This window comes from Canis lupus, chromosome 4 (genome assembly GCF_011100685.1).
Source record: "Canis lupus familiaris isolate Mischka breed German Shepherd chromosome 4, alternate assembly UU_Cfam_GSD_1.0, whole genome shotgun sequence".
Lineage (NCBI taxonomy): Eukaryota > Metazoa > Chordata > Mammalia > Carnivora > Canidae > Canis > Canis lupus.
The window spans coordinates 20,892,515-20,916,346 of record NC_049225.1 but is presented as its reverse complement, the minus strand read 5'-3'; the positions used below and the strand labels follow the sequence as shown (position 1 = coordinate 20,916,346).

The following is a 23,832-nucleotide window of genomic DNA, read 5'->3' as shown; positions in this document are numbered from 1 at the left end:
TACTAAGGGCTAGGGCCTTCGTCACATTCAGGAACACCTTTCCATAAAAGGGCTTCCCTTCAGTAAAATGAATAACAAAGTCAAGGAGGAAATATATGGAGAAGAGAAAAATCCTACCCAGGATTTGTGTGTTTCTCCTGAGTTATCAGTCTCTTTTACTTAATGGACACAATATTAAACTGTGTGAATGATCTAGTTTCCCCTTTCTCATTGGCCACTGGGAAGCTCAGAGTCAATCCCAGGACCTGCCAAAGTGAGGATGTCCATTTCTTTTTTCTTTTTCTTTTTCTTTTTCTTTTTCTTTTTTTTTTTTTTTTTTTTGCGGATGTCCATTTCTGTATTAGTCTCTTGGCTGGCTCCACTTCATGTTTCCATATTCATTTTTTCCTCCATTTTTCTCATCAATCTGCTGAAATTTGCTTTAAGTTCTCTTAAGAATAAGAAGGAGGGTAAGAAAAGGGGGAAAAATGGAATCAAGAATAGACAATATTACAGAAGTGAACATTTATGTAGCACGTATGCAAGGCACTATGGTATATGTCATCTCACTAAATTCCCCAACAGGCCCAGCAGGTAAGTACAGAACTATTATTTTCCCCAAATTAGGATTACAGATGCAGAAAGGGTAACTGAGAGAGGTCAGGATTAGACCACTGGGGAAGGGTGTGGCTGAGACCAAGCCTAGGTCCGGGTGACGCCAAAGCTTGGGCTCTTAGGCGGCAAATCTACAAAAGCACATATAAGCCATGTGGGGTTCCCACGGAGTCTGTGGAATTAAGGGTTAGAGAGGTCACTTACGGCCAACCCGCTAGGTTCTCGGTACCTGGGTTGTTATGACAAACAGCTAAGATTGAAAGAGCCTGTGGGTCCCAATTCTAATGCCACTCATTGATCCCAAACCCAGACCTTGGGGGTGACACTGGGACAGCACACCCCCTGAGGGCAAGGCCTGCATCTTGTTTCTGTGGGTCCCCAGAGCCCAGCATGGTACCTGGCCCAAAGGAGGCCCTCATAATAAGTGTTAAACTAATAAATGAATAAACAAGTTCTCAGATGCTTCACAATCATTTTTGGAACTGTGCACATGCGGATGCCTTGGTGGCTCAGCGGTTGAGCATCTGCCTTTGGCCCAGGTCATGATCCTGGAGATCCAGGATCAAGTCCCACATCGGGCTCCCTGCAGGGAGCCTGCTTCTCCCTCTGCCTGTGTCTCTGCCCCTCTCTCTCTCTCTCTGTGTGTCTCTCATGAGTAAATAAATTTAAAAATCTTAAAAGAAAAAGAAAAAGGAACTGTGCACATGAAGAGAGCAATGCCCAAACCACACAGATGTATTCTGATCGCATACACAACACAGACACACAGACACGTTCAGACGCCAGTTTCCTACAGAGGCCCTGCCTTTTCCACAGCAATGCTTACATAAGTGCTGCACAGTTTTTCAAATTTTAGTGAAAAGGGAAAAAAAAGTAAGTTGTCTTGACTAGTTTATATCTAGGGTAAAGTGGAAGATTCCAGGGGCCTAAGTAGGTCATCACACTTAGATGGCTGAGACATTGGATTCTGACAGCAGGGAAAGCTGGAGCTGACATGGAATCAGTAAAACATGGAGGTCAGCCCCTGGGTGCCCCTCACCAGGCAAGGCCATGGGAGTCTCTGGACTTTTCAACTCCCCACATCTGTGCTCAGTTGAGGCCTGGATTGTTCTTTTTGTCAATAAGCACTATCAGCAACTGGAAGGCAGAATGGATAATGAGGAAACTCCAGGGTACTGGAGTCCAAACTGGGCTCCATCCCATCTCAAGCACTGTACTGTCAAGGTTCTCCAGAGAAACAGAATGTGTGTATATATAGAGAGAGAAAGAGAGAGAGAGATTGGGAGAGAGAGAAACAAATAAAATAAATTTTATTTATTATTTTTTAAGATTTTATTTTTTATTTATTCATGAGAGAGAAGCAGGCTTCATGCAGGAGCCCAACGTGGGACTCGATCTCAGGACTCCAGGATCAAGCCCTGGGCAGAAGGCAGGGGCTAAGCCATCCAGGGATCCCCAGAGGCTGTGTTAAGAGCAGTCTGCACACTTGAAACTAATACAGTACTATATGTTAATTATACTTCAATAAAGAAATAAAAAAAAAGAAAAAAATGAGCAGTCTGGAAACAGAATTCCTTCCTCCTGGTGGACATGTTTTTTCTTTTAAGACCTCGATGGATTGGTTGAGGCCCATCCACATTACGGAAGGTAATCTGCTTTCCTCAAAGTCTACTGATTGATTGAAGGTTGTTTTTTTGTTTTTTGTTTTTTGTTTTTCATGAGAGACACAGAGAGAGAGAGAGAGAGAGAGAGGGGCAGAGACACAGGCAGAGGGAGAAGCAGGCTCCATGCAGGGAGCCCGATGTGGGACTCGATCCCAGAACCCCGGGATCACACCCTGAGCTGAAGACAGACGTCAACTGCTGAGCTATCCAGGCATCCCAAAGTCTACTAATTTAAATATTAATCTCATCCGCAATCAACCAATGGTGTACCCCCCCAAGACCCCCCAACATTCAGATGTGGAAACCCTATTGTCAGTGTGACCGTATAGGAGTATTAGGAGGTGGGAACTGTGGGAAGTAAGTGAATCACCATGGTGGAGCCCTCATGAATGGGGGGCAGAGAGCGGGCTTCCTCTGAGGAGGCTGCCAGAAAATGGCTGCCTGCAGCCTGGAAGAGGGTTCTCACGAGAACCCAACCCTGCTGACACCCTAATCTCACACTTCCCGCCTCCAGAACTTTGAGAAATCAATTTCTACTGTTTAGAAGCCATCCAGTCTGTGGTACTTTGCTACAGCAGCCCCCCACTGACTGAAGCATCGTCTTTAAAACACTGTTGCAACAACGTGTCTTCACTGGTGTCTGACCAAACAACTGGGCGCCACAGCCTAGCCTAGCTGATGCATAAAGTCAACCATCCTGGGCACTTACTAGCTTTGTGACTTGGGCCTCAGTGACAGTCGCAGAGTTGTTGGCAGGGCGGGCATGGGCGCATACACGAGTGCTTTGCACAGCGGCCAGCACATGGGGTGGGGGCGGGTCCACACAGGGCCCTGGCAGCTGAATTAGGATGGGGACCCAGGCCTCAGGAGTCTCGTGTGCATTAGTGGCACCTGAGCCACCTTTTCAACCAGGTACGTACATCCTGCCAGGCTCAGTAGAAGACAGCAGCGTGGCAGCAGGGACACATCCCGACTCACTCCTTCTGGCAACACAGAAGCCACGGGTAGGAGCTCCCTCTCTCTACACGCTGGACCATGGGGTCACTTTTGAGTTCACCCTGAGGGCAGTGATGCTAATGCACTAGCTGAGGGGAGACCGTATTCCATTCTGAGGAGGGCCAACTCCAGTGACTGTCTCTGTGTGCTCTGTCACCCTACAGGAGGGACCAGGTATCAGAGACATCCATCGAGAAAAGATGACCAAGAGTCTTTCAGCAGAGTTCTCATGACCCTGAGATCATGATCTGAGCCAGAGTCCAACACTTAACCGACTGAGCCACCCAGGTGCCTCCAAAGTCTTCACTCTTAATTGCCAATGACGGGAACTCGAATTGATCTAGGCAGAAGAGGTAATTTGTTGGGCCAGTGGGAGCTTCAGGCACACCTGGATCCAGGTGTCATAATCACCATCAGGAATCTGATTGTGCTTCTCTGGTTCTCTGTTTTCCCATCTGTGAAGAGTTTGTGCTGTTGTGCTCAACCTCACAGTTTCATCAGAAAAATGCAAATTAAAATAACAATGATGGGGCACCTGAGTGGCTCAATCGGTTGAGCATCTGCTTTTGATTCAGGTCACATCTGAGGGTCCTGGGATCGAGCTCCACATCAGGCTCCCTGCTCAGCAGGGAGTCTGTTTCTCCTGTCCCCTTCTGTGTGCTCTCTAACTCTTTCTCTCAAATAAGTAAATATAATCTTTAAAAAAAATAAAATAAGATCCCATTTTCATCCACCCGGTAAGCAAAAAGTTGCACAAAGTGACATCTAAAGTTAGAGAGGATGTGGGGAAACGGATACATTTGTTCATTACCTGAATTGCTACAATGCTTGGAGAGAATAATATGGCAATGTCTTAAAATATGTGCATTGTTAGAGGTCAGGATAGGGGGTACCCTTGGGAGGGTACTGCAGGGGCAGGAGGCAAGCTCCTCTGGTGCTGGCAATGTTCTGGGGGTTTGTTGTTTTATTTTTCAAGAACAGTTGACGCAATGTTACATGACTTTCAGGTGTACAGTGTAGTGATTCCACAAGTTCATACCTTCTGCTGTGCTCACCACAGGTGTAGCTACCATCTGTCACCATACAGCGCTGTTACAATACCTCTGACTGTTCTCTATGCTGTACGTTTCACACCCATGACTTATCCATCCCTCATCCGGAAACCTGTATCTCCCACTCCCCTTCACCCATTTTGCCCATTCCCTGCCCCTGACAACCATCAGTTTGTTCTTGTATTATGTCTGTTTCTGCTTTTCCTTGTTGTTGTTTGTTTTGTTTTTTAGATCCCACATATGAGTGAAATCATATGGTATTTGTCTTTCCCTATCTGACTTATTTCACTTAGCATAATACCCTGTAGGTTCATCCATGTTACAAGTGGGAAGATCTCATTCTTTTTATGGCTTAACAATATTCCATTATTGTGTGTGTGTGTGTGTGTGTGTGTGTGTGTGTGTGTGTGTATCACACATATTCTTTATCCATTCCTCTACTGATGGACGCTTAGATTGCTTCCATATCCTGGTTATTATAAATAACACTACAGTGAACATAGGGCTGCATTTATCCTATTTTTGTTTTCTTCGGGTAAATACACAGTAATGGAATTACTGGATTGTATGGTATTTCTATTTTTAATTTTTTGAGGGACCTCCATACTGTTTTCCACAGTGGCTGCACCAATTTACATTCCCACCAACAGTGCATGAGGGTTCCTTTTTCTCCATCCTTGCCAACACTTGTCTTTTTGATACTAGCCATTCTGACAAGTGTGAGGAGATATGTCATTGTGGTTTTGATTTGCATTTCCCTGATGGTTACTGATGTTGAACATTTTTTCATGTGCCAATTGGCCAGTTGTATGTCTTCTTTGGAAAATGTCTGTTCAGGTCCTCTGCATTTTTTAAAAATTGAATCATTTTTTGATGTTGAGTTATAGAAGTTCTTTGTGTATTTTGGGTAATAACCCCTGATTGGATATATCATTTGCAAATACCTTCCAATTCTGTAAGTTACCTTTGCATTTCATTGATGATTTCTTTTGCTGTGTAAAAGCTTTTTATTTTGGTAGTGTCCCAACAGCTTATTTTTACCTTTTTCCCCCCTTTCCTGAAGAGACCTATCTAGGAAAATGTTACTAAGGCTGATGTTAAAGAGATTACCATCTGTTTCCTTCCAGGAGTTTTATGGTTTCAGGTCTCATGTTTAGGTCTTTCACCCATTTTGAGTTTATTTTTGAATATGGTGTAAGAGAACAGTCCAGTTTCATCCTTCTGCATGTAGCTGCCCAGTTTCCCCAACACCATTTACTGAAGAGACTCTCTTTTTCCCATTGCATTTTCTCACCTCCATTGTCATAGATTAATTGACCATAGAAGTATGAGTTTATTTCTGGGCTCTATTCCATTGCATTGATCTGTGTCTACTTTTGTGCCAGTACCATGCTGTTTTGATTATTATAGCTCTGTAGTATATCTTGAAATCTGAGGTGGTGATACCTCCAGTTTTGTGCTTCTTTCTCAAGATTGCTTTGGCAAATCGGAGTCTTTTACAGCTCCACATAAATTTTAAGATTATTTGGTCTATTTCTGTGAAAAATACTATTGGTATTTTGATAGGAATTCCAATGAATCGATGTTCTGCTTCCTGATCTGAGTTCTGATCACATTTTTGCGTTCTATTCATGAAAATGCATTAAACCATACTTTTTTTTTTAAGATTTTATTTATTTGAGTGAGAGAGAGAGAGAGAGCAGAAGGGGAGGGGCAGAGGGAAAGGGAGAACAACATTCCCTACTGAGCAGGGAGCCTGATTCAAGACTTGATCCCAGGCAGGACCCTGGGATCATGACCTGAGCTGAAGGCAGACACTTGACTGAGCCACCCAGGCGCCCCAAACCATAGATTTCTTATGATGCACTTATATATGCAATTCCTTTGATCCAGTTATTCTAGTTTTAGAAACTTATCCTATAAAAACATCAATATGTATTGACATGTGAGGATTCATTCACAAGCATGTTTATTGGTTTATAATTACATAAAAACTGAAAATAACATGACTGTTCATCCATGGAAATAGGTGAATAGACAAGATCTATCAATGCTACAGAATCAGAATCTACTTATAAGAGAAAATTATATCAAGGGTACCTGGGTAGCTCCGTAGGCTGAGCATCTGACTCTTGACTTTGGCTCAGGTCATGATCTATGGGTTGTGCGATCGAGCCCTGTATCAGGCTCCATGCTCAGCAGAAGTCTCCTTCTCCCTTTCCTTCTGCTCCTACCGCTGTTCTCTCTCTCTCCATAAAATAAATAATTCTTTTTTAAGAAAAGATTTATACCAATCTGTGTTGGACTGGAGAAAGGTTTATGAGAAATGATTAAGTTGGGGGGAGGAGCAAGTTGCAGAGTAAGACTATGATTCCATTTTGGTAGAAGAGCAAAATGAAGGAACTCATATCTGTGTTCATATGTTTGAATATATGTATTTGAGTACAGATACAGGTGAAGAAGGACACCTCCAACACTGTTAACTTAGATTCCCTCAGGGGTGCAAGGCTGGAGAAAAATGAGGAGAGATTTTTGTATATCTCCACACTTGACTGCTTATAACAAGTATCTATTACTTTTTGAATTAAAGAATTGAATAAACCAAGAAAAAGGCAGATATGGGACCTAGGAGAATACAGCTCCATCCTGAAGAAAAGCATCAAAGGAAAGTTCGGGGATGAGAGCTGAGTGTGGGATCCAGAGAACAATCGTGAGAACCGAAGCAGGAAGAAGCGGTCCTTTGAGGGGGAAGAGGATCGATAGAGATTATGATATGATGGTGAGTCTAACAACCAGAATCATAAGGGCAGATACTGAAGGGGGAAAGGGCAGTTAGAAACCCAAAATGAATATAAATCCATAGCTCCCCAAAATGAATATAATCATAGTATATTTTACTTAATTCTGCAGTGGGTGATATTTACATAATATTGCAATGTAGTTTATTAACTTTTAGAATCTTACAATAATATAAGAACTTGAAAAAAAATATAAGAACTTGATAATGATGGGGTAAAATGTGTACATATCAGGGCTTCCAGTGTAGAAATGAATGTATAAATGGTTTGTGAGGTCCATGAAAGTTAGAAAGGAAGGGTGAGAACACCAATATCCTTATCTTAGCAGGTGGTCAAGACATGGGACACACGTGTATATGCATAAATATTAATATTGAAATAGTGAATGCATATTAATTACATGTTTCTATGTACATATTCATTTCATATTGTTATACAGACAAGCATACCTCATTTAATTGTACTCTGCTTTACTGCACTTCACAGATAATTGCATCTTTTGCAAACTGAAGGCCTGTGGCGACCCTCCCCAAGCAGGTCTATTGGAGTCATTTCTCCAACAGCATTTGCTCCCTCTGTCTCATTTTGGTAACTCCCACAATATTTCTAACCATTTTCATTATATTTGTTAAGGTGACCTGTGATCAGTGATCTTTGATGTGACTGTTGTGATTGTTTTGGGGTGCAAACCATGCCCATAACAACACTGTGAACTTAATCAGTAAATGTCATGTGTTCTGGTTGCTCCACTAACCAGCCTTTCCCTCATGTCTCCCCTTCTACTTCAGCCTCCCTGTACCCTGAGGCACAACACTATTGAAATTAGGCCAGTTAATAACCCGACAATGACCTCTAAGTGTTGAAAGAAAGAGGTGCATGTCTCTCCAGATCAAAAGCTAGAAATGATTTTTTTTTAATTTTAAAGATTTTATTTATTTATTCATGAGAGACACACACACACAGAGAGGGGCAGGGACACAGGCAGGGGGAGAAGCAGGCTCCACGCAGGGGTCTCCAGGATCATGCCCTGGGCTGAAGGCGGCGCTAAACCACTGAGCCACCCAGGCTGCCCTAGAAATAATTATTAAACTTTAGTGCAGAAATCATGTCAAAAGCTAAGATGGGCTGAAAGCTACGCCTCTTGTGTCAATTTGTGTCAAGTTGTGAATTAAAAAAAAAAAAATTACTGAAAGAAACTAAAAGTGCTCTTCCGGTGAACACATGAATGATAAGAAAGCAAAACAGCCTTATTGCTGACATGGGGAAAGGTTAGCAGTCTGGGCAGGTCAAACCAGCCACAACATATCCTTAAGCCAAAGCATAATTCCGAGTTCTCTTTAATTCTACGAAGGCTGAGAGGGGAGAGAACTGTAGAGGAAAAGTCTGAAGCTAGCAGGGGTGGGTACCTGAGGTTTATGGAAAGAAGCCATCTCCGTAACACAGAAGTACCAGGCGAGGCAGCAGATGCTGACAGAGAAGCTGCAGCAAGTTATCCAGAAGATCCAGCTGAGATCACTCACGAAGGTGGCTGCACTAAACAACAGATTCTCAATGGGGATGAGACTGTCTTCATGAGAAGATACCATCCAGGACTTTCCTAGCCAGAGAGAAGTCAGTGCCTGGCCTCAAAGCTTCAAAGGCCAGACTGAGAGGCTAACGCAGCTGGTGGCTTTAAGTTGAAGCCAATGTTCCTTTATTGTTCTGAAAATCCTAGGGCCCTTAAGAATTATGCTAAATTGGGGGCGCCTGGTGGTTCAGTCAGTTAAGCATCTGCCTTAAGCATCTGCCTTCGGCTCAGGTCATGCTCTCAGGGTCGTTATCAAGCCCCATTTCAGGCCCTCTGCTCAGTGGAGAATCTGCTCTCTCTCCCTCTGCCCTCCCTCCTGCTTGAACTCTCTCTCAAATAAATAAAATAGAAAAAATAAGAATTATGGAAAATCTACTCTGCCTGTATAAATGGAACAAAGCCTGGATAGCAGCATGGTTTACTGGGTTTTTAAAACCCATTATTGAGATCTACTGCTCAGAAAAAGATTTCTTTCAAAATATACTGCTAATCATTGACAAGGCACCTAGTCACCCATCATCTCTGATGGAGATGAAAAGGAAATTAATGTTCTTTTCATGCCTGGTAACACAACATCCATTCTGCAGCCCTGGAACAAGGAGTGATTTCAACTTTCAGGTATTATTATTTAAGAAATACATTTCTTGGGATCCCTGGGTGGCGCAGCGGTTTGGCGCCTGCCTTTGGCCCAGGGCGCGATCCTGGAGACCTGGGATCGAATCCCACATCGGGCTCCCGGTGCATGGGGCCTGCTTCTCCCTCTGCCTGTGTCTCTGCCTCTCTCTCTCTCTCTCTCTCTCTGTGACTATCATAAATAAATAAAAAATTTTAAAAAAAGAAATACATTTCTTGATGCCATTGATAGTGATTCCTCTGATGGATTTGGGCAATGTGAAAACTACTGAAAAGGATTCACCATTCTAGATTCCATTAAGAACATTCTTGATAGGAGCATCTGGCTGGCTCAGTTGGTAGAGCATGTGACTCTTGATCTTGGAGTTTTAAGTTTATTATCATTACTTTTTTAAAGATTTTGTTTATTTATTCATAGAGACACAGAGAGAGAGGCAGAGACACAGGCAGAGGGAGAAGCAGGCTCCATGCAGGAAGCTCGACGTGGGACTCCATCCAGGGTCTCCAGGATCACACTCCAGGCTGCAGACGTCGCCAAACCGCTGCGCCACCTTGGGGGCTGCCCCGAGTTTTAAGTTTAAACCCCTCATTGAGCATAGAGATTACTTAAAAATAAAAAATATATATTTTAAAAATATTTATTTATTCATGAGAGTCACACAGAGAGAGAGGCAGAGACACAGGAGAGGGAGAAGCAGGCTCCTTGAGGGGAGCCCAATGCGAGACTTGATCCCAGGACCCCAAGATCATACCCTGAGCCAAAGGCAGATGCTCAACCACTGAGCCACCCAGGTGCACCCAAAATAAAAAAATCTTTAAAAAAAAAAAATGATTCACAGGAGGCAGTCAAAATATCAACATGAACAGGGATGTGGAGGAAGTTGATTCCAGCCCTTACGGATGACTTTGAGAGGTTTGAGACTTCAGTGGAGGAAGCAACTGTAGATGTGGTGAAAAGAGCAAGAGAACTAGAATTACAAGTGGAGCTTGGAGGGCAGCCCCGGTGGTGCAGCAGTTTAGCGCCGCCTGCAGCTAGGGGTGTGATCCTGGAGACCCAGGATCGAGTCCCACATTGGGCTCCCTGCATGGAGCCTGCTTCTCCCTCTGCCTGTGTCTCTCCCTCTCTTTCTCTATCGCTCATAAATAAATAAAAATTTTAAAAAAAGAAGTGGAGCTTGGAGATGGGATTGCCTGGCTGCAAGCTCATGGCCAAACTTGAACAGATGAGTTGCTTCTTGACGAATGAGCAAAAAGTGTTTTCTGGAGATGGAATCTACTCCTGGTGAAGATGGTTGAAATTACAACAAAGGATTTAGAATTTACATCAACTCAATTGATAAAGCAGGAGCAGGACTTGAGAGGATGGACTCCAGTTTTGAAAAAAAAGTTCAATTGTGGGTAGAATGCTATGAAACAGCATCACATCACCCATGAAAGGAAGATTTGATCAGTCAGACAAAATATACTGCTGTCTTAAGAAATCACTGCAGCCACCCCAACCTTTAGCAACTACCACCCTGGTCAGTCAGCAGCCACTGATATTGAAACAAGACCCTCCCCCAGCAAAAAGATTACAACTTGATGAAAGCTCAGATGGTGGTTAGAATTTTTTTGGTAATAAAGTATTTTTTAATTAAGGTGTGGACATTGTGTTTTATAAACATAATGCTGTGGCATACTTAATAGACTACAGGACAGTATAACCATAACTTTTATACTGCACTGGGAAACCAAAAAAATCATTTGACTTACTTTATTGCAACATTCACTTTATTTTGGTGAATCTCAGTATCTTTGAGATATACCTGTAATACATACAGTTTAGCCAAAAACAGTAGTAATATTGAGAGATATTAAAGAGGTAAGGAGGGGTAGTTGGGAGCTGTAAGTGGAAGAGCCAAAAGATGATGCTATCAATTGATAAATCAAGAAATGCTGATATGAAGTATTATTACCACATATCTGAGTAACCACCAAAAGACAGTTAAACAGGTTCCCTCTTGGGAGTGGTTGAAGGGGATGTGTGGGGAAGGACAGTAGCAGGAACTGCTACTTTTTACTTTAAACTCCTTGAAACTATTTTTAAATTAAGCATATTTCTTTATTTTTAAAAACAGTATTTAAAATAACTTTTTAAAATACTAATTCAAAGGGATACATGCACCCGGCATTTATAGCAGCATTACCTACAATAGCGAAATTATGGAACGAGCCCAAGTGTCCATTGACTGACAAATGGATAAAGAAGATGGTGTATATACACACAATGGAATATTACTCAGTCACATAAAGAATGAAATCCTTGCCATGTGCAATGACACAGATGGACCTGGAGAGTATAATGCTAAGCGAAATAAGTCAGAGAAAGACAAATACCATATGATTTCACTCATATGTGAAATTTAGGAACCATAACAAATGAGCAAAGGAAAAAGGCAAACCAAAAAACAGACTCTGAACTACATAGAACAAACTGATGACAAGGTGGGAGGTAGATGGGGTGATGGGGGAAATGGGATGGGGATTAAGGAGTGCACCTGCTTAATGAGGTGATGAGCACCAGGTGTTGTATGGAAGTGATGAGTCCCTAAATTCTACACCTGTAACTAATATTGCACTGTATGTTAACTAGCTGGAATTTAAAAGCTTGGAAAAGAAAAATGTTAACTTTAAAAAGAAAAAAAGGAAATGAATGCAATTGTGAGTATAAGTAACATTTGGCAATTAGAGAACTAAAAAAACTAAGAACTACACATTGATGATAACCAGTACCTTACGAATGGATGACACTGCCCCAGGGGAGCCTGCAGTGACTCGAGAACCTACATCAAATCCTCACAAGGTAGTAGTGCAGTGTCGTGGAAGGATGGGAAAGAAGCGTTTCAAAGAAGGAGTGTCAGCCTGTCAAATGCCACACTAGCAAGAGGTCAGGAGTGACGAGGACTGAAAAGCTTCCATTCCAAGGCATGGCAGCACGGAGGTCCGGGATTTCTGGTCAGTGGCTAAGTCCGCCATATGCTACATCACATATGCTGCTATATGAGATCATGTGCCCCGAACGTACGAACACTGGCATCTTGGACTGTCTGGCTACTGAAGAAACAGGGGAGGATTGTACTTTTCTCATTCACAGAGTTGTAATTTCTCATCCACCCAGCATGCGACTCTCCTCCAAAAAAAAAAAAGACAGTATTAATGGCAGGCCCCAAGTTACAAACCTAGGTCTCTGTTCTGCAAGTGGGAGGGGTTCCCAAGGGAAGGGCCAGGCTGTCTACTATTTGAGAAAGGACTGCATCTTCATAAGTAGACACTCAATTTTTCTTTTAACCATAAGTCACCAGAACACAGGCTTTCTTAGGGTATGAGGGCGAAGACATCTGTGTATTTGTTTCACCCTAAACTTGTCAGTTTCCTGAGAGACAGTCCTGGCTCTCACACCACTGGGAAAACAATTTGGGTATTTCCATTCAAATCTCCCAAGAATTGCTGCTTGGCAAATAATCTCTCCATTTCTTCGCCTCCCTTCAGGCATTCTAGAACATTTTTCAAGGGTCATTAGAAAGTCCCTAACTCTCATCCAGGAGGCTTCCCCTTTGGCCCCAAGAGACCTTGGGTTGTGGTTACCAGTCTAGGTGCCTCACTGGCAGGTTGGACCAAACAGATTTCTCCTAGTGCAGGGAGATGCTCAGGGAAGTGGGAAAAAGAGAGAGTTGCAACTTCTTAGCCATCTAAAACTGCTGGGAATGTTCATTTTGTCCTCTGTCCCCAGGCCGGGTTTTCCTTGGGATCCAGTAACTTTCTGGTTCTGGAGGCTTCTCCCTGAAAAGCTGCTCCAGTACACTCTAGCTCTATCTCTTTTCTCTTAGTTCTAAGCAGCAGGGGTTCTTGCATCTTAAGTATAATTATCCCAATTATTCAACAGTTATTAACTATCACTAAATAATAAATTCCCGCTGCTGACCCTGGAACAACGCAATAGCCCATGTGAGAAGCAGCTTCATTAGCAGTCGGTACTTGAATTTGGAGCTCGTATTTGAAACCTACAGTTTGGCAGCTTAGTTCCATGTCTGCTGAACAGCATCACCCAAGCCTCTCCTACATCACCAGCGGCCCTGGACGGTGGCTCCTACATCACCAGCGGCCCTGGACGGTTCTTGAAGCACTCCAAGGAATCCCGAAGAGACTTTTATTTACAACGTGTAATCATATATCGGATCGGATCATTCCAAACATACCTTCTGTATTTGGTATACAAGCTCCACTGACTTCATGTGGTAACATATGCATAGTATTTTCAAATTAAGGAGGTAAAAGCAGGCCCATTAATTACAACCTAAAACACTCTGGCACATGCTCAAGTGAAACCTAATCTATTCTTCCAGGTGAGCTTGGGAATCATTTCTCTATATTTGTAAATGAAACATAATGAGATTTTTATGGTCTCATTAAAATGTGAGTGCACAGAAAAACATACGAAGGATTAAATACTCAGAAGCAGAGTTCAAAACTCTTTGAGTCTAAAAGGACAGTAAGTTCTTAACATAAAGCCATCCCATAGTTTTGCATAATCAGTAGAGCAGATTGAGATTATTCTGTTCTCATTTTTACAATTTCTTACATGATTGTACCATTTTCTTAGTGTTCAAGCAATAGGTTTTGGCTGAAAATTAAAAGCACAAAAGTCATCCAAATGAGATAATAGATGACTTTTAAAGGTGATGAGTCTCTTGATAACCAAATCTGACTGGGGGTGCTAACAGGAAAGGCAAAGTGATTAAGATAACCAGTGGAGAAAAAGTGAGTGAGATAACTCAGAAGGAAGTGGGGGAAAGAGCTCTGTGCTGATCGTTGGCATGCGGCTGCTTGGGTTATGTCAGACTCAGAAACTCATTATCATCCAGCAGGTTGATTTTCTTTCTTTCTTTTTTTTTTTTTTTTTAAGATTTTTAATAGATTTATTAGAGAGCGAGCACGAGTGTGCACACACAAGTGGGGGGAAAGGCAGAGGGGGACAGAGAGAAAATTCCAAGCAGACTCCTCACAGAGTGCAGAGGCCAACAGGGGGCTTGATCTCATGACCCTGAGATCATGACCTGAGCCGAAAACCAAAACTTGGACGCTCAACTGACTGAACCACCCAGGTGCCCCTTAAAGATTTTAAGTAATCTCTACATTCAACATGGAGCTTGAACCTATAATCCCAAGATCAGAGTCACATGCTCCATTGACTGAGTCAGTTGGGCACCCTGGTTTTTTGTTTTCTTAACTATGATGTTGAACCCTATTTTTTTTTTCTTTTCAAGGATTTATTTATTCATTCATGACAGAGAGAGAGGCAGAGACATTGGCAGAGGGGGAAGTAGGCTCCCTGCAGGGAGCCCCATGCAGAACTCAATCCCAGAACCCCGGGATCACGCTCTGAGCCAAAGGCAGACACTCAACCACTGAGCCACCTAGACGTCCTGAACCCTATTTTCACATAGGACATGTTCAAGGCCTTCTTGTCACTTCCTGTAGATGAAAAATAATAGGTCATGGCCTGAGAAAGAAGTTACTGGCTTAGAGTCTGGTTGGATTACGAGTTGTATGGGTTATCTGGGGCAGAGTTTATGAGAACTGTACTTTTTCTGGGGTTCTTCCTTGACACACAGTTCCTGGATGCCTTCTTGAATTGCTTTCCATTCTAGGTTTTCTCAAAGTCCAATAATAATAAAACAATTTGAATGGATACTGTGGCCTCCAATTTTTTTTTTCCTAAGAAGATTACACATCTCTAGAGTACAAAATGACTAAAGGCCTGTTTATATTCGGCCACCTACAATATGAGTTCACCTATACCTACTAGGCCATTTAGAAAATACTGTTGCCCTGACATATTTTTCTCTCTTCATATTTCATAATTAGAAACAGATTATGATAATTAAAAGCAGACATGCAATATGGGTAGCTAGGAAGAGTTTGGAAATACTGCAACAGCTACTTTGCTTACAAAATAGATAATTTTGGGGGTGCCTGGGTGGCTCAGTGGTTGAGTGTCTGCCTTTGGCTCGGGTTAGGATCCCGGGGTCCTGGGATTGAGTCCCACATCAGACTCTCTGTGGGAAGCCTGCTTCTCCCTCTGCCTATGTCTCTGCCTCTGTGTTTCTCATGAATAAATAAATAAAATCTTAAAAAAAGTCAGACATTAAAAGGTATTTGCAAAGATGTAAAGTATGCCACTTTTTTGGAAAATAATTATTTTAATAAAAGTTTATGTTTAAATCCAATGGGTTTACTGCCATTTTAACATAAACTGCTAAAATTTTAACTTGAAAAAAAATTAAAAATAAAATTTTCTTTACTTGAGTTTTAAGTAGGGTAAATACAGAATGTTATACATAAAATCCCTTTGGCATCCTCAATAATTTTTTTTAAAATTTTATTTATTCATAAGAGACACACAGAGAGAAGCAGAGACACAGGCAGAGGGAGAAGCAGGCTCCATGTAGGGAGCCCAATGAGGAACTCGATCCTGGGACCCCATGATCACACCCTGGGCCGAAGGGAGGCTCCCAACCGCTGAGCCACACAGGCCTCTGGGCATCTTCAATAATTTTTTTTTAAAGATTTTATTTATTTATTCATGAGAGAGACAGAGAGAGAGGGAGGCAGAGACACAGGCAGAGGGAGAAGCAGGTTCCATGCAGGGAGCCTGGTGTGGGACTCGATCCCGGGTCTCCAGGATCAGGCCCTGGGCTGAAGGCGGTGCTAAGCCACTGAGCCACCCGGGCTGCCCTATCTTCAACAATTTTAAGAGCAAAGCGGTCTTGAGACCAAAAAGTTTGAGAACTACTAATCTAGAGAAGCAATGCAGTGTCAGAGGACAGCTGTCTTTAGGAAGCAAGCCTCAGGAAAAGCAGTTTGTAGAGTAGGATATGCAAATAGAATGCAGATTGCCAAACAGCCAGTCAGCTTCTCTGCTGATAACTAAAGACAGTCCTTAAAATATGAACAGAAACCACAGGCAACAAATGACAAACAGCAGAGTATATGGATGGCTATTAGGACAAAGACTGGTTTCAAGACCAGTGCCTGTTATACCTGAATTTTATCTTTTGAACTCAAGTTGAATAATACAGTTGGAAGGAAGAAAAGTGACTAAGGTTTATGAGGCTGTCTTACAGACCATATTCTCAGAGCTTAAAACAATGACGAGCGCACAGAAAGAGCTCAGCATTTGTTAAATGAAAAATGAGTGACTAGATAAATGAAGTTACGAAGGTGAATAAGTTGGAAGCAAAATGACTATATTAAGAAAGGCTTCTAACAGGGGGATTTGTTCTAGTATCAATTTTCAAGAGCTGAAGAAATGAGAGTAGCAGAGTGGTTATCACTATCCCAAGAACCCTCCCTCCCATCTCTCAACCCTCTTCACTTTCCTTTTAGAGTCTGATTGGGGATGTTATTAGCAACCACTTCATCTCAAGCATCTTAACATCCTAAATACCGTATGACCTAAATAGAACTCTTAATTCTAACCCCTCACTCCCTCATAGAAACATGCTTCTCCTGCACACTCCAGCTTAATATGGTTCTTGATTCTTTTCCCCTCATGGCTTCCATTTATGTCCTGTCCTTCTATTTGCAAAGTGCATAATTTATTCACTCCTTTCTTTTTTCTTTTTAAGATTTTATTTATTCGTGAGAGACACAGAGGGAGAGGCAGAGACACAGGCAGAGGGAGAAGCAGGCTCCATGCAGGGAGCCCAATGAGGGACTCGATCCGGGGTCTCCAGGATCAGGCCCTGGACTGAAGGAGGCACTAAACCGCTGAGCCACCCAGGCTGCCTCCACTCCTTTCCATCCCTACTCTATCACCCTAGTCCAAACCACTCAGATTAATCTTAACAGACCCTAGCTCATCTCCCTGTGACCTACCCCCGTGGTGTCTGATCCACCCCACTCCAATGTATTCTCCCCCTAGGAGCCAGAGTGGTTTCTTAAAAATGCCAAAGAGACTATGTCATTCTCCTTTTAAAATTCTACAAAAGTTTCCCACTGTGCCTAGAATAAAATTCAAACTCCTTCTCCTCTACAAAACCTTCTCCATTTGGACTCTCTTATCCCTGACTGACTCCATCCCATTCCACAACCCTCATATGCTCCAGCCACCCTGGCCTCTTTCTCTATTCAGTTGTAAATTCCTTCCCAAATTTGTTTCAGCCTGACTGCCCAGCACTCTCTGGAATACTCTACTAAAGAAGCTTTACTGTCATTTTTTCCCCATTTAGTTCTCCATGTCATCTTCTGCATTTTCAGAGGCCTCTCATGATCATAACAGCTAAACGAGGCACCCCTTCCTATTAAATGCTTACTGCATCACTCTGGTTCCTTCCTTAATAGCACTCAGGACTGAAATTACTTTGCTTCTGTTTCCTTGCTCCAGGAGAGCAGTACCTTGTTTATCTTGTTTCAATATTGTACCCTTTACGAGCTTTGCACAGTGGCAGTATCGTAGCCAATGAGGTTTATCCGAGGTGCAATTATTGCTAATTGTACCCTTTACGCTTAGGAAAGTAAGAATAGTACCTGACCCACAGGAGACATTTAATAATCAATATTAAATAACAAGTGAGTTATACATCGCTGTTAAACTCTAATTTTTTTCCTGGAAAATGATCTCAGAGGTAAAGCAAGGTGTTCATCACACATATATAAATGTTACAGAATCTTAGAGTCGACTGAGTCCTAGCCTTTCTGAAGCAAATTAATAGGCTACATACAGAGCTATCCTCTGTATCAGATCTTACAAATGATGTTGATTTTTGTGCTTCATAGGGACTCCATTTCAATTCTGCATTTCTTGAAATGACTAACATATATTAACAATATTATTTTGAAGTACATATCCTTTTTCAACAGTACTTAAAGGTTTATAAATATACCAAAATGCTCTAAGAAACTCAGCCAGTAAGATTTTTCTGGCACAGAGACTATCTCAAATACTTCTTCAATGAATGAGGTTTTAATGTTTTTCTAACTGTGCAATAATGCCAAAGAAATAGTCTTCTCTGGCTTCAAATAAAGCAATACCTTTAGAGCGTAAAAAATAAAACTCTTACAAGAAAACAAAAGAGTACATGGAAGCTTTTATTAGTGAAACAAGTCAATTTATTTTATTTCCAACAAGGCCTTCTCCTCTAGAAATGAGACAAACTACTTTATATTACTTTACAACAACATAACTTAGTTTTTTGATGTTTTCAGAAAAGGAACAATTTCTCTGGGAATTAGGAAAGTAAATATTTTGGGAAGAAAAACTACAGTAAGTTACTTTTCAATTAACAAGGCCTGTCTACCAGGCATGTAACTCCAGAATTGTTCCTCTTAACAAATCTGTCAAGTACCAGCCAAACCTATCTTTGGAAACTGAGGCAGGAAAGATTTCTACTTAAATAGGAAACAAGCAATCTAACATACCAATCACATGTCACCTTAACAAGGCAATTTACATAATTAGGTATAAATTATTATCTTTATGTTGATTAAGGTCCTAGCAAAGACTCAACCAGTCTGTTACGTCAAGTTCAAACTGCACTCATCTGGCTATAAAGGTAAACATCACAATGGAATTGGGCCTGTTTGACTCAGGGGGAAACTCTCTTCAATATTGCACATTTTCTTTCATTAAAAACAAGGATTATTAAGTCAAGGCCATCTTAGTTCGGAATCTCTCCATTTTTGTTGGAAGAAGACTCACCATCTCTTTACTAAGCTCTAACTCAACTTCTATTTCCTGGGCAGCCTCAGGGTGCTTTTCACAGTAATCAACAATAAATTTGTAATGTTCCAACGATGTTGCCAAATTTTCTAGCTCTTTCTTGGGATCTGCAGTGATGATTTTGCCATAGAGACGGGCAACTCGAAACTTAGCTAACATGGCAGGACGAAGAACATCTTCCCCTATATGCTCAGGAAATACTTTATTCGGGTCTCTCAGGGAGTCTAAGAAGAGCTGGTAGTACTTCAATGCTGACTTATTGAGATTATTTATTTTTTTTACAATGTGTGAATCAGGGTCTCTCAGCTTGTCAGCAATGGCAACCTTCAAATCCATCATATCATAGTAAGCATGTGCAATCTCAAACTGAATCTGTCTGTTGACCAACAGGTAATACTGTGGATTCAGGTCCACAATGAGGGGCTCTAGCATGGCTATTCTACGTTTATGCATCTTGCACCGTCTCTCCATATCAGTTTCAAAGAATGCAAGCACCTTAAACAGAGCACTGTGGTCTTGGACAACTTCAATATGGTCAGTGACATAACCATCAATCTGAAAGAACTCTTTTGCCTCAAAGACATAGTGTTGACCCAGTAAGAAAAGTTCTCTGGCTTCTTCAAAGTCTAAAGGTCTCAGATAGCTCACTTTCTCCTCCACCGCAGAGATGGCATCACACAGCTCACCGGTTCCAAACTGTACAGCTTTTTTCCTCACACTTTCCTCCTCATCTAGTTCTTTTTTCCGTAAAGCTCTCAGCTCAGATTGTTTATCAAGATCAAGCTCTCCTATGTTGTCCTGAAAGAAAAAAAAAAATTACGGTGAGGTAAGACACTGGTCTCCCGCTGTCAAATAATATTATGGCAAACTTAAGAGGAAAGAAAATAAAGCCCTCTTTCTCAGCTGGGTTTATGGAGGTATTACAATCTTACACATCTTTTAAAACTCCTTTCTTCTAATTATATTTCAAGTGTATTAAGTATGTAAGAAATAGAAAAAGGTATTTACATCAAATAAGCTGCTTATATATGACTTTCCTCTTTGGGAAACAAACACTCATTTATAGTTTCTCCTTCAGGCAAGATAAATGCATATGAAAGAACTTTAGAGACTGAGAAATATTATACACCTGTAATACATTAATAGTATTTTAACATTAGAGTAAGACTGTATTCTACATCCTAAGAATATTGCACAGAAATGCCATTAAGATGAATGATATGTTTATGCTAGAAGTTACTGAGTGAAATAGAACTGTCCTAGGTCTCAAAGACACTAAGGTGAAGACATAATTAAATCTACCATCATAAAGTTATCTCTCAGGGCCAAAAAAAAAAAAAAGGTAAAATGGGGCACCTGAGTTTTAAACTGCTTTGCTGAGTGTGGGGTACGAGTTCTTTGTGTGGTGCCTGGATGCAGCTCATGGTGCCTGGATGCAGCTCGTGGTGCCTGGATGCAGCTCACCACGGCCACACCCTCCCTTGAGGAGCTTGACTCCTTCAAGTATAGCAACCTGCAGAACTTGGCCAAGAGTCTGGGCCTCCGGGCTAACCTGAGGGCAGACAAGTTGTTAAAAGCCTTGAAAGCCTACCTTAAAGACGAAGCAAAAAAAGAAAATGAGAGTCAGAATGGAAGTCAAACTTCTGCGTTCTCTTGGGATGAGACTGAGATGCGTATCAGCAGCCAGGAACAAACTAAGAGGGAGCCAGTTGGCCACATCACCAAAACAAGGAGAAGGTGCAAGAACCCTGACTCCCAGGAGGAACATTCAGAGATAAAATGAAATGATCACACTGAATTCCAGAATCAAGAGAAGCAGGAAAACCAGGATCTCAGAACTGTTGGAGAAGTTCCTTCACCACCAGATGAAAGCCAAGGAGAGGAGAATGCAGTTTCCGCAGGAAAAAGTAGAATAAATGGTAATGAAGATTCAAAGGTACCTGCAGAAAGAAAGAAGCCTCTCTATGCAGATGGGTTTTCCAAACCTGGGACCTATAAACGCTACTCCAAACTTTAAGAAGCTTCATGAGGCTCGTTTTAAGGAAATGGAGTCCACTGATATATATTGAGAGGAAAAAGAAACATTTTGAAGAACGCAACTCATTTAATGAACTGAGGAAGCAGCCGGTCACCAAAGAAGTGGTGGGGACTCCAGTTCCTCTCCGGGGAAGGCTCCCTGAGGCTCGAACTCCCTCTGGCCAGTGACGTTCGCAGGGCCAGCCCCTGGGCCCTGCAGGCCAGAGCACCTTGTGTGGGAAGGGGTCCGCCAAGCGGTCCATTCTATCGGCTACTAAAATGAATGTCAGGTTTTCAGCTGCTACCAGAGATAATGAACTTAAGTGTTCACTGACCAAGACTCCAGCCAGAAAGTCTCCACATGTGACCGCACGTGGGAGTACTCTAAAAGGCCAGGCTGTGCTTGGACATGCAAGTTAAAGACCGCGAAGGGGAATTCTGCTTCTGTTGTTAACCCATTTAAGTCAACAACTGAGGCAACACGGACTCCAGTCTCCGACAAGAAATCTGTGTTTGATCTCAAAGCAAGTCTGTCTCGTCCCCTCAACTATGAGCCACACAAAGGCAAACTGAAACCATGGGGTCAACCTAAAGAAAATAATGCTCTCAAGCAACATGTCAACAGAGTTAGCTTTCACAAGAAAACTTATAAACAACCTCCTCTCCAGACTCGGGAGGAACAACAGAAGCAACATGAACAAAGACGAAAGGAGAAGAAAACAAAGGTTTTGGGAGCTCGAAGAGGCCTCATTATGGCTGAAGATTAATTTTTTAGCATCCTGTGAATATTACTTCATTCTGAATCCTTTCTTTAATGTAAATATTTTTCTATCTTCCTCACTTGAGTCAAGACTTCTTTCTGCTGTTTGTTGTTCACTATCTATGTAGTGTCGGTGGGTTCTTCACATGCTGTGTCTCCGAAAAGACCTTATTAACCTTAAAACTCACAAATTCTTTGAATTTTTTCTTTTACCTAAGTGTCCATACAATTCAGTTTTCTGAGACTCATCCTATATATAATCTTGAGCTAGATTTTTAATGTCAAGTTTCCTCTGCTGACAGAACTGGAATCCTCTTCTAGACAGAAGCATTTACCTGATGGTAGGTAATTCTACAAGCTTTAGTAGAACTTGGACCAATAAAAAGCTGAGCAAGCCACCTCTTCCTCCTCTAGAGAACCACGTAGTCTCACTGAAATGGAGAGCCATACACATCGGTAATGGCATCTTCTACCTATGTGAAGTGTTTTATTACCTACACAGGTCTGTTCAGATCACTTGATGTAATTGCCATCTATCACTCAATATATTCTTAAAAACTCCATAGCTCATTCTAGCTTTACTTATTTAAAAATATCCAGGCCTATATTGAAATCTGAGGATTGCTGCTTCAAGGATCAGTACATTCTGTCAGTTATGTCTTACTCGTTTTATGGGAAAGACTAGAGTTGGTTAGCATCATAGCCATGTTTGTTGCCCCTAAGTGGAGCTTCTGAGCTTTGTACTGATTAAGATTTTCATGAATGTTTTCTCATGATGGTAGATTCTTTGCAAATAAACGGACTTCCAGATTGAGTTGAGCAAAAAAAAAAAAAAAAAAAATGTTAAATGACTTAAAAAAACTGACTAAGCCTACTCTTGGTTTCAGCTAAGGTCATGATCTCATGACTCCTGGATCAAGCCCTGTGGCAGGGTCTTCCCTCAGCAGGAAGTCTGCCTGAGCTGCTCTCCCTCCCTCCCTCTCTGCCCCTGCTACTCACCAAGCTCTCTCACACAAAGAAATAAGTAAATCTAAACAACAAAAAAAGACTAAGCTCACCTTCCTCTTCCTGGCCAATAAAACTGAATATCAGATCCCTCTGAGCTTCACTCCCAAGCCTTTTCTTCCTATCAGACAACACTGTCCCTAGATCTGCACTGTTCAAAACAGTAGCCTCTGAACACATGTGGATGACTCCCAGGAGCTGGAAATGTGGCAAGTTCAAACAGATGTGGGCTGTGTGTACAACATACACACCCAATTTCTTTTTTTTTTTTTTTTAAGATTTTATTTATTTATTCATGAGAGACACAGAGAGAGAGAGGGAGGCAGAGACACAGGCAGAGGGAGAAGCAGGCTCCATGCAGGGAGCCCGATGTGGGACTCGATCCCGGGTCTCCAGGATCATGCCCTGGGCCCGAAGGCAGCGCTAAACTGCTGAGCCACCCGGGCTGCCCACACACCCAATTTCTAAGACTTAATACAAAAATAATTTTAAATATCTTTAATTAATATTGATGACCTATAGAAATGACAATTTTTTAAAAAGATTTTATTTATTTATTCATAGAGACAGAGAGAGAGGCAGACAGAGAAGCAGGCATCATACAGAGGGCCTGACGTGGGATTCAATCCAGGGCCTCCAGGATTACGCCCTGGGCTGCAGGCAGCGCTAAACCGCTGCGCCACTGGGGCTGCCCTAGAAATGACAATTTTTAAATGTAATCTGGGTTTTAAAAAGTATAAAGTTAATTCACCTTTTTTCCTTTTCTAATGTGGCCATTAGAAAACTGAAAATTACATACATGGCTGGTATTCTATTTCTATTGAACAGTGCTGCCCAACAGGAGACTCTGTTCATACCCATGGCTCTAACTGTCATCCGCAGGAGGATGACTCACAAACATACAGCTCTAGCCCATACCTCTTTTCAAGCTTCAGACCCCTAGGTACAGGATAACCTCTCCTCCAAGGACACGCAAAAGCTCTTCAT

At 41.9% G+C, this 23,832-nt stretch overlaps 1 protein-coding gene, 1 long non-coding RNA gene and 2 pseudogenes across 3 annotated transcripts in view; 3 read left to right on the top strand and 1 right to left on the bottom strand.

The window, feature by feature from the left end:
• The window catches only part of LOC106558673, a 77,531-nt gene extending 67,583 nt beyond the window's left edge, over positions 1-9,948 (top strand). Inside the window, exons 4-6 of one of the 2 annotated variants that reach the window (XR_005357910.1) lie at positions 3,419-3,607; positions 6,897-7,085; positions 9,723-9,948. This is a non-coding gene — a long non-coding RNA (uncharacterized LOC106558673). Of the gene's footprint in view, positions 1-3,418; positions 3,608-6,896; positions 7,086-7,590; positions 8,317-9,722 lie in introns of those variants that run through there. The other variant, XR_005357911.1, reaches the window with a different exon arrangement.
• Positions 9,949-17,775: 7,827 nt separating this feature from the next.
• LOC119871733 lies at positions 17,776-17,965 on the top strand (annotated as a pseudogene).
• Positions 17,966-18,413: 448 nt separating this feature from the next.
• The window catches only part of KIFBP (kinesin family binding protein), a 38,978-nt gene continuing 33,559 nt past the window's right edge, over positions 18,414-23,832 (bottom strand). The window contains exon 7 of the mRNA XM_038534156.1: positions 18,414-19,862. Coding sequence (XP_038390084.1) covers positions 18,987-19,862 — 876 coding nt within the window. The 3' untranslated portion in view covers positions 18,414-18,986. The remainder of the gene's footprint in view (positions 19,863-23,832) is intronic.
• On the top strand, positions 20,518-22,222 carry LOC102155826 (annotated as a pseudogene).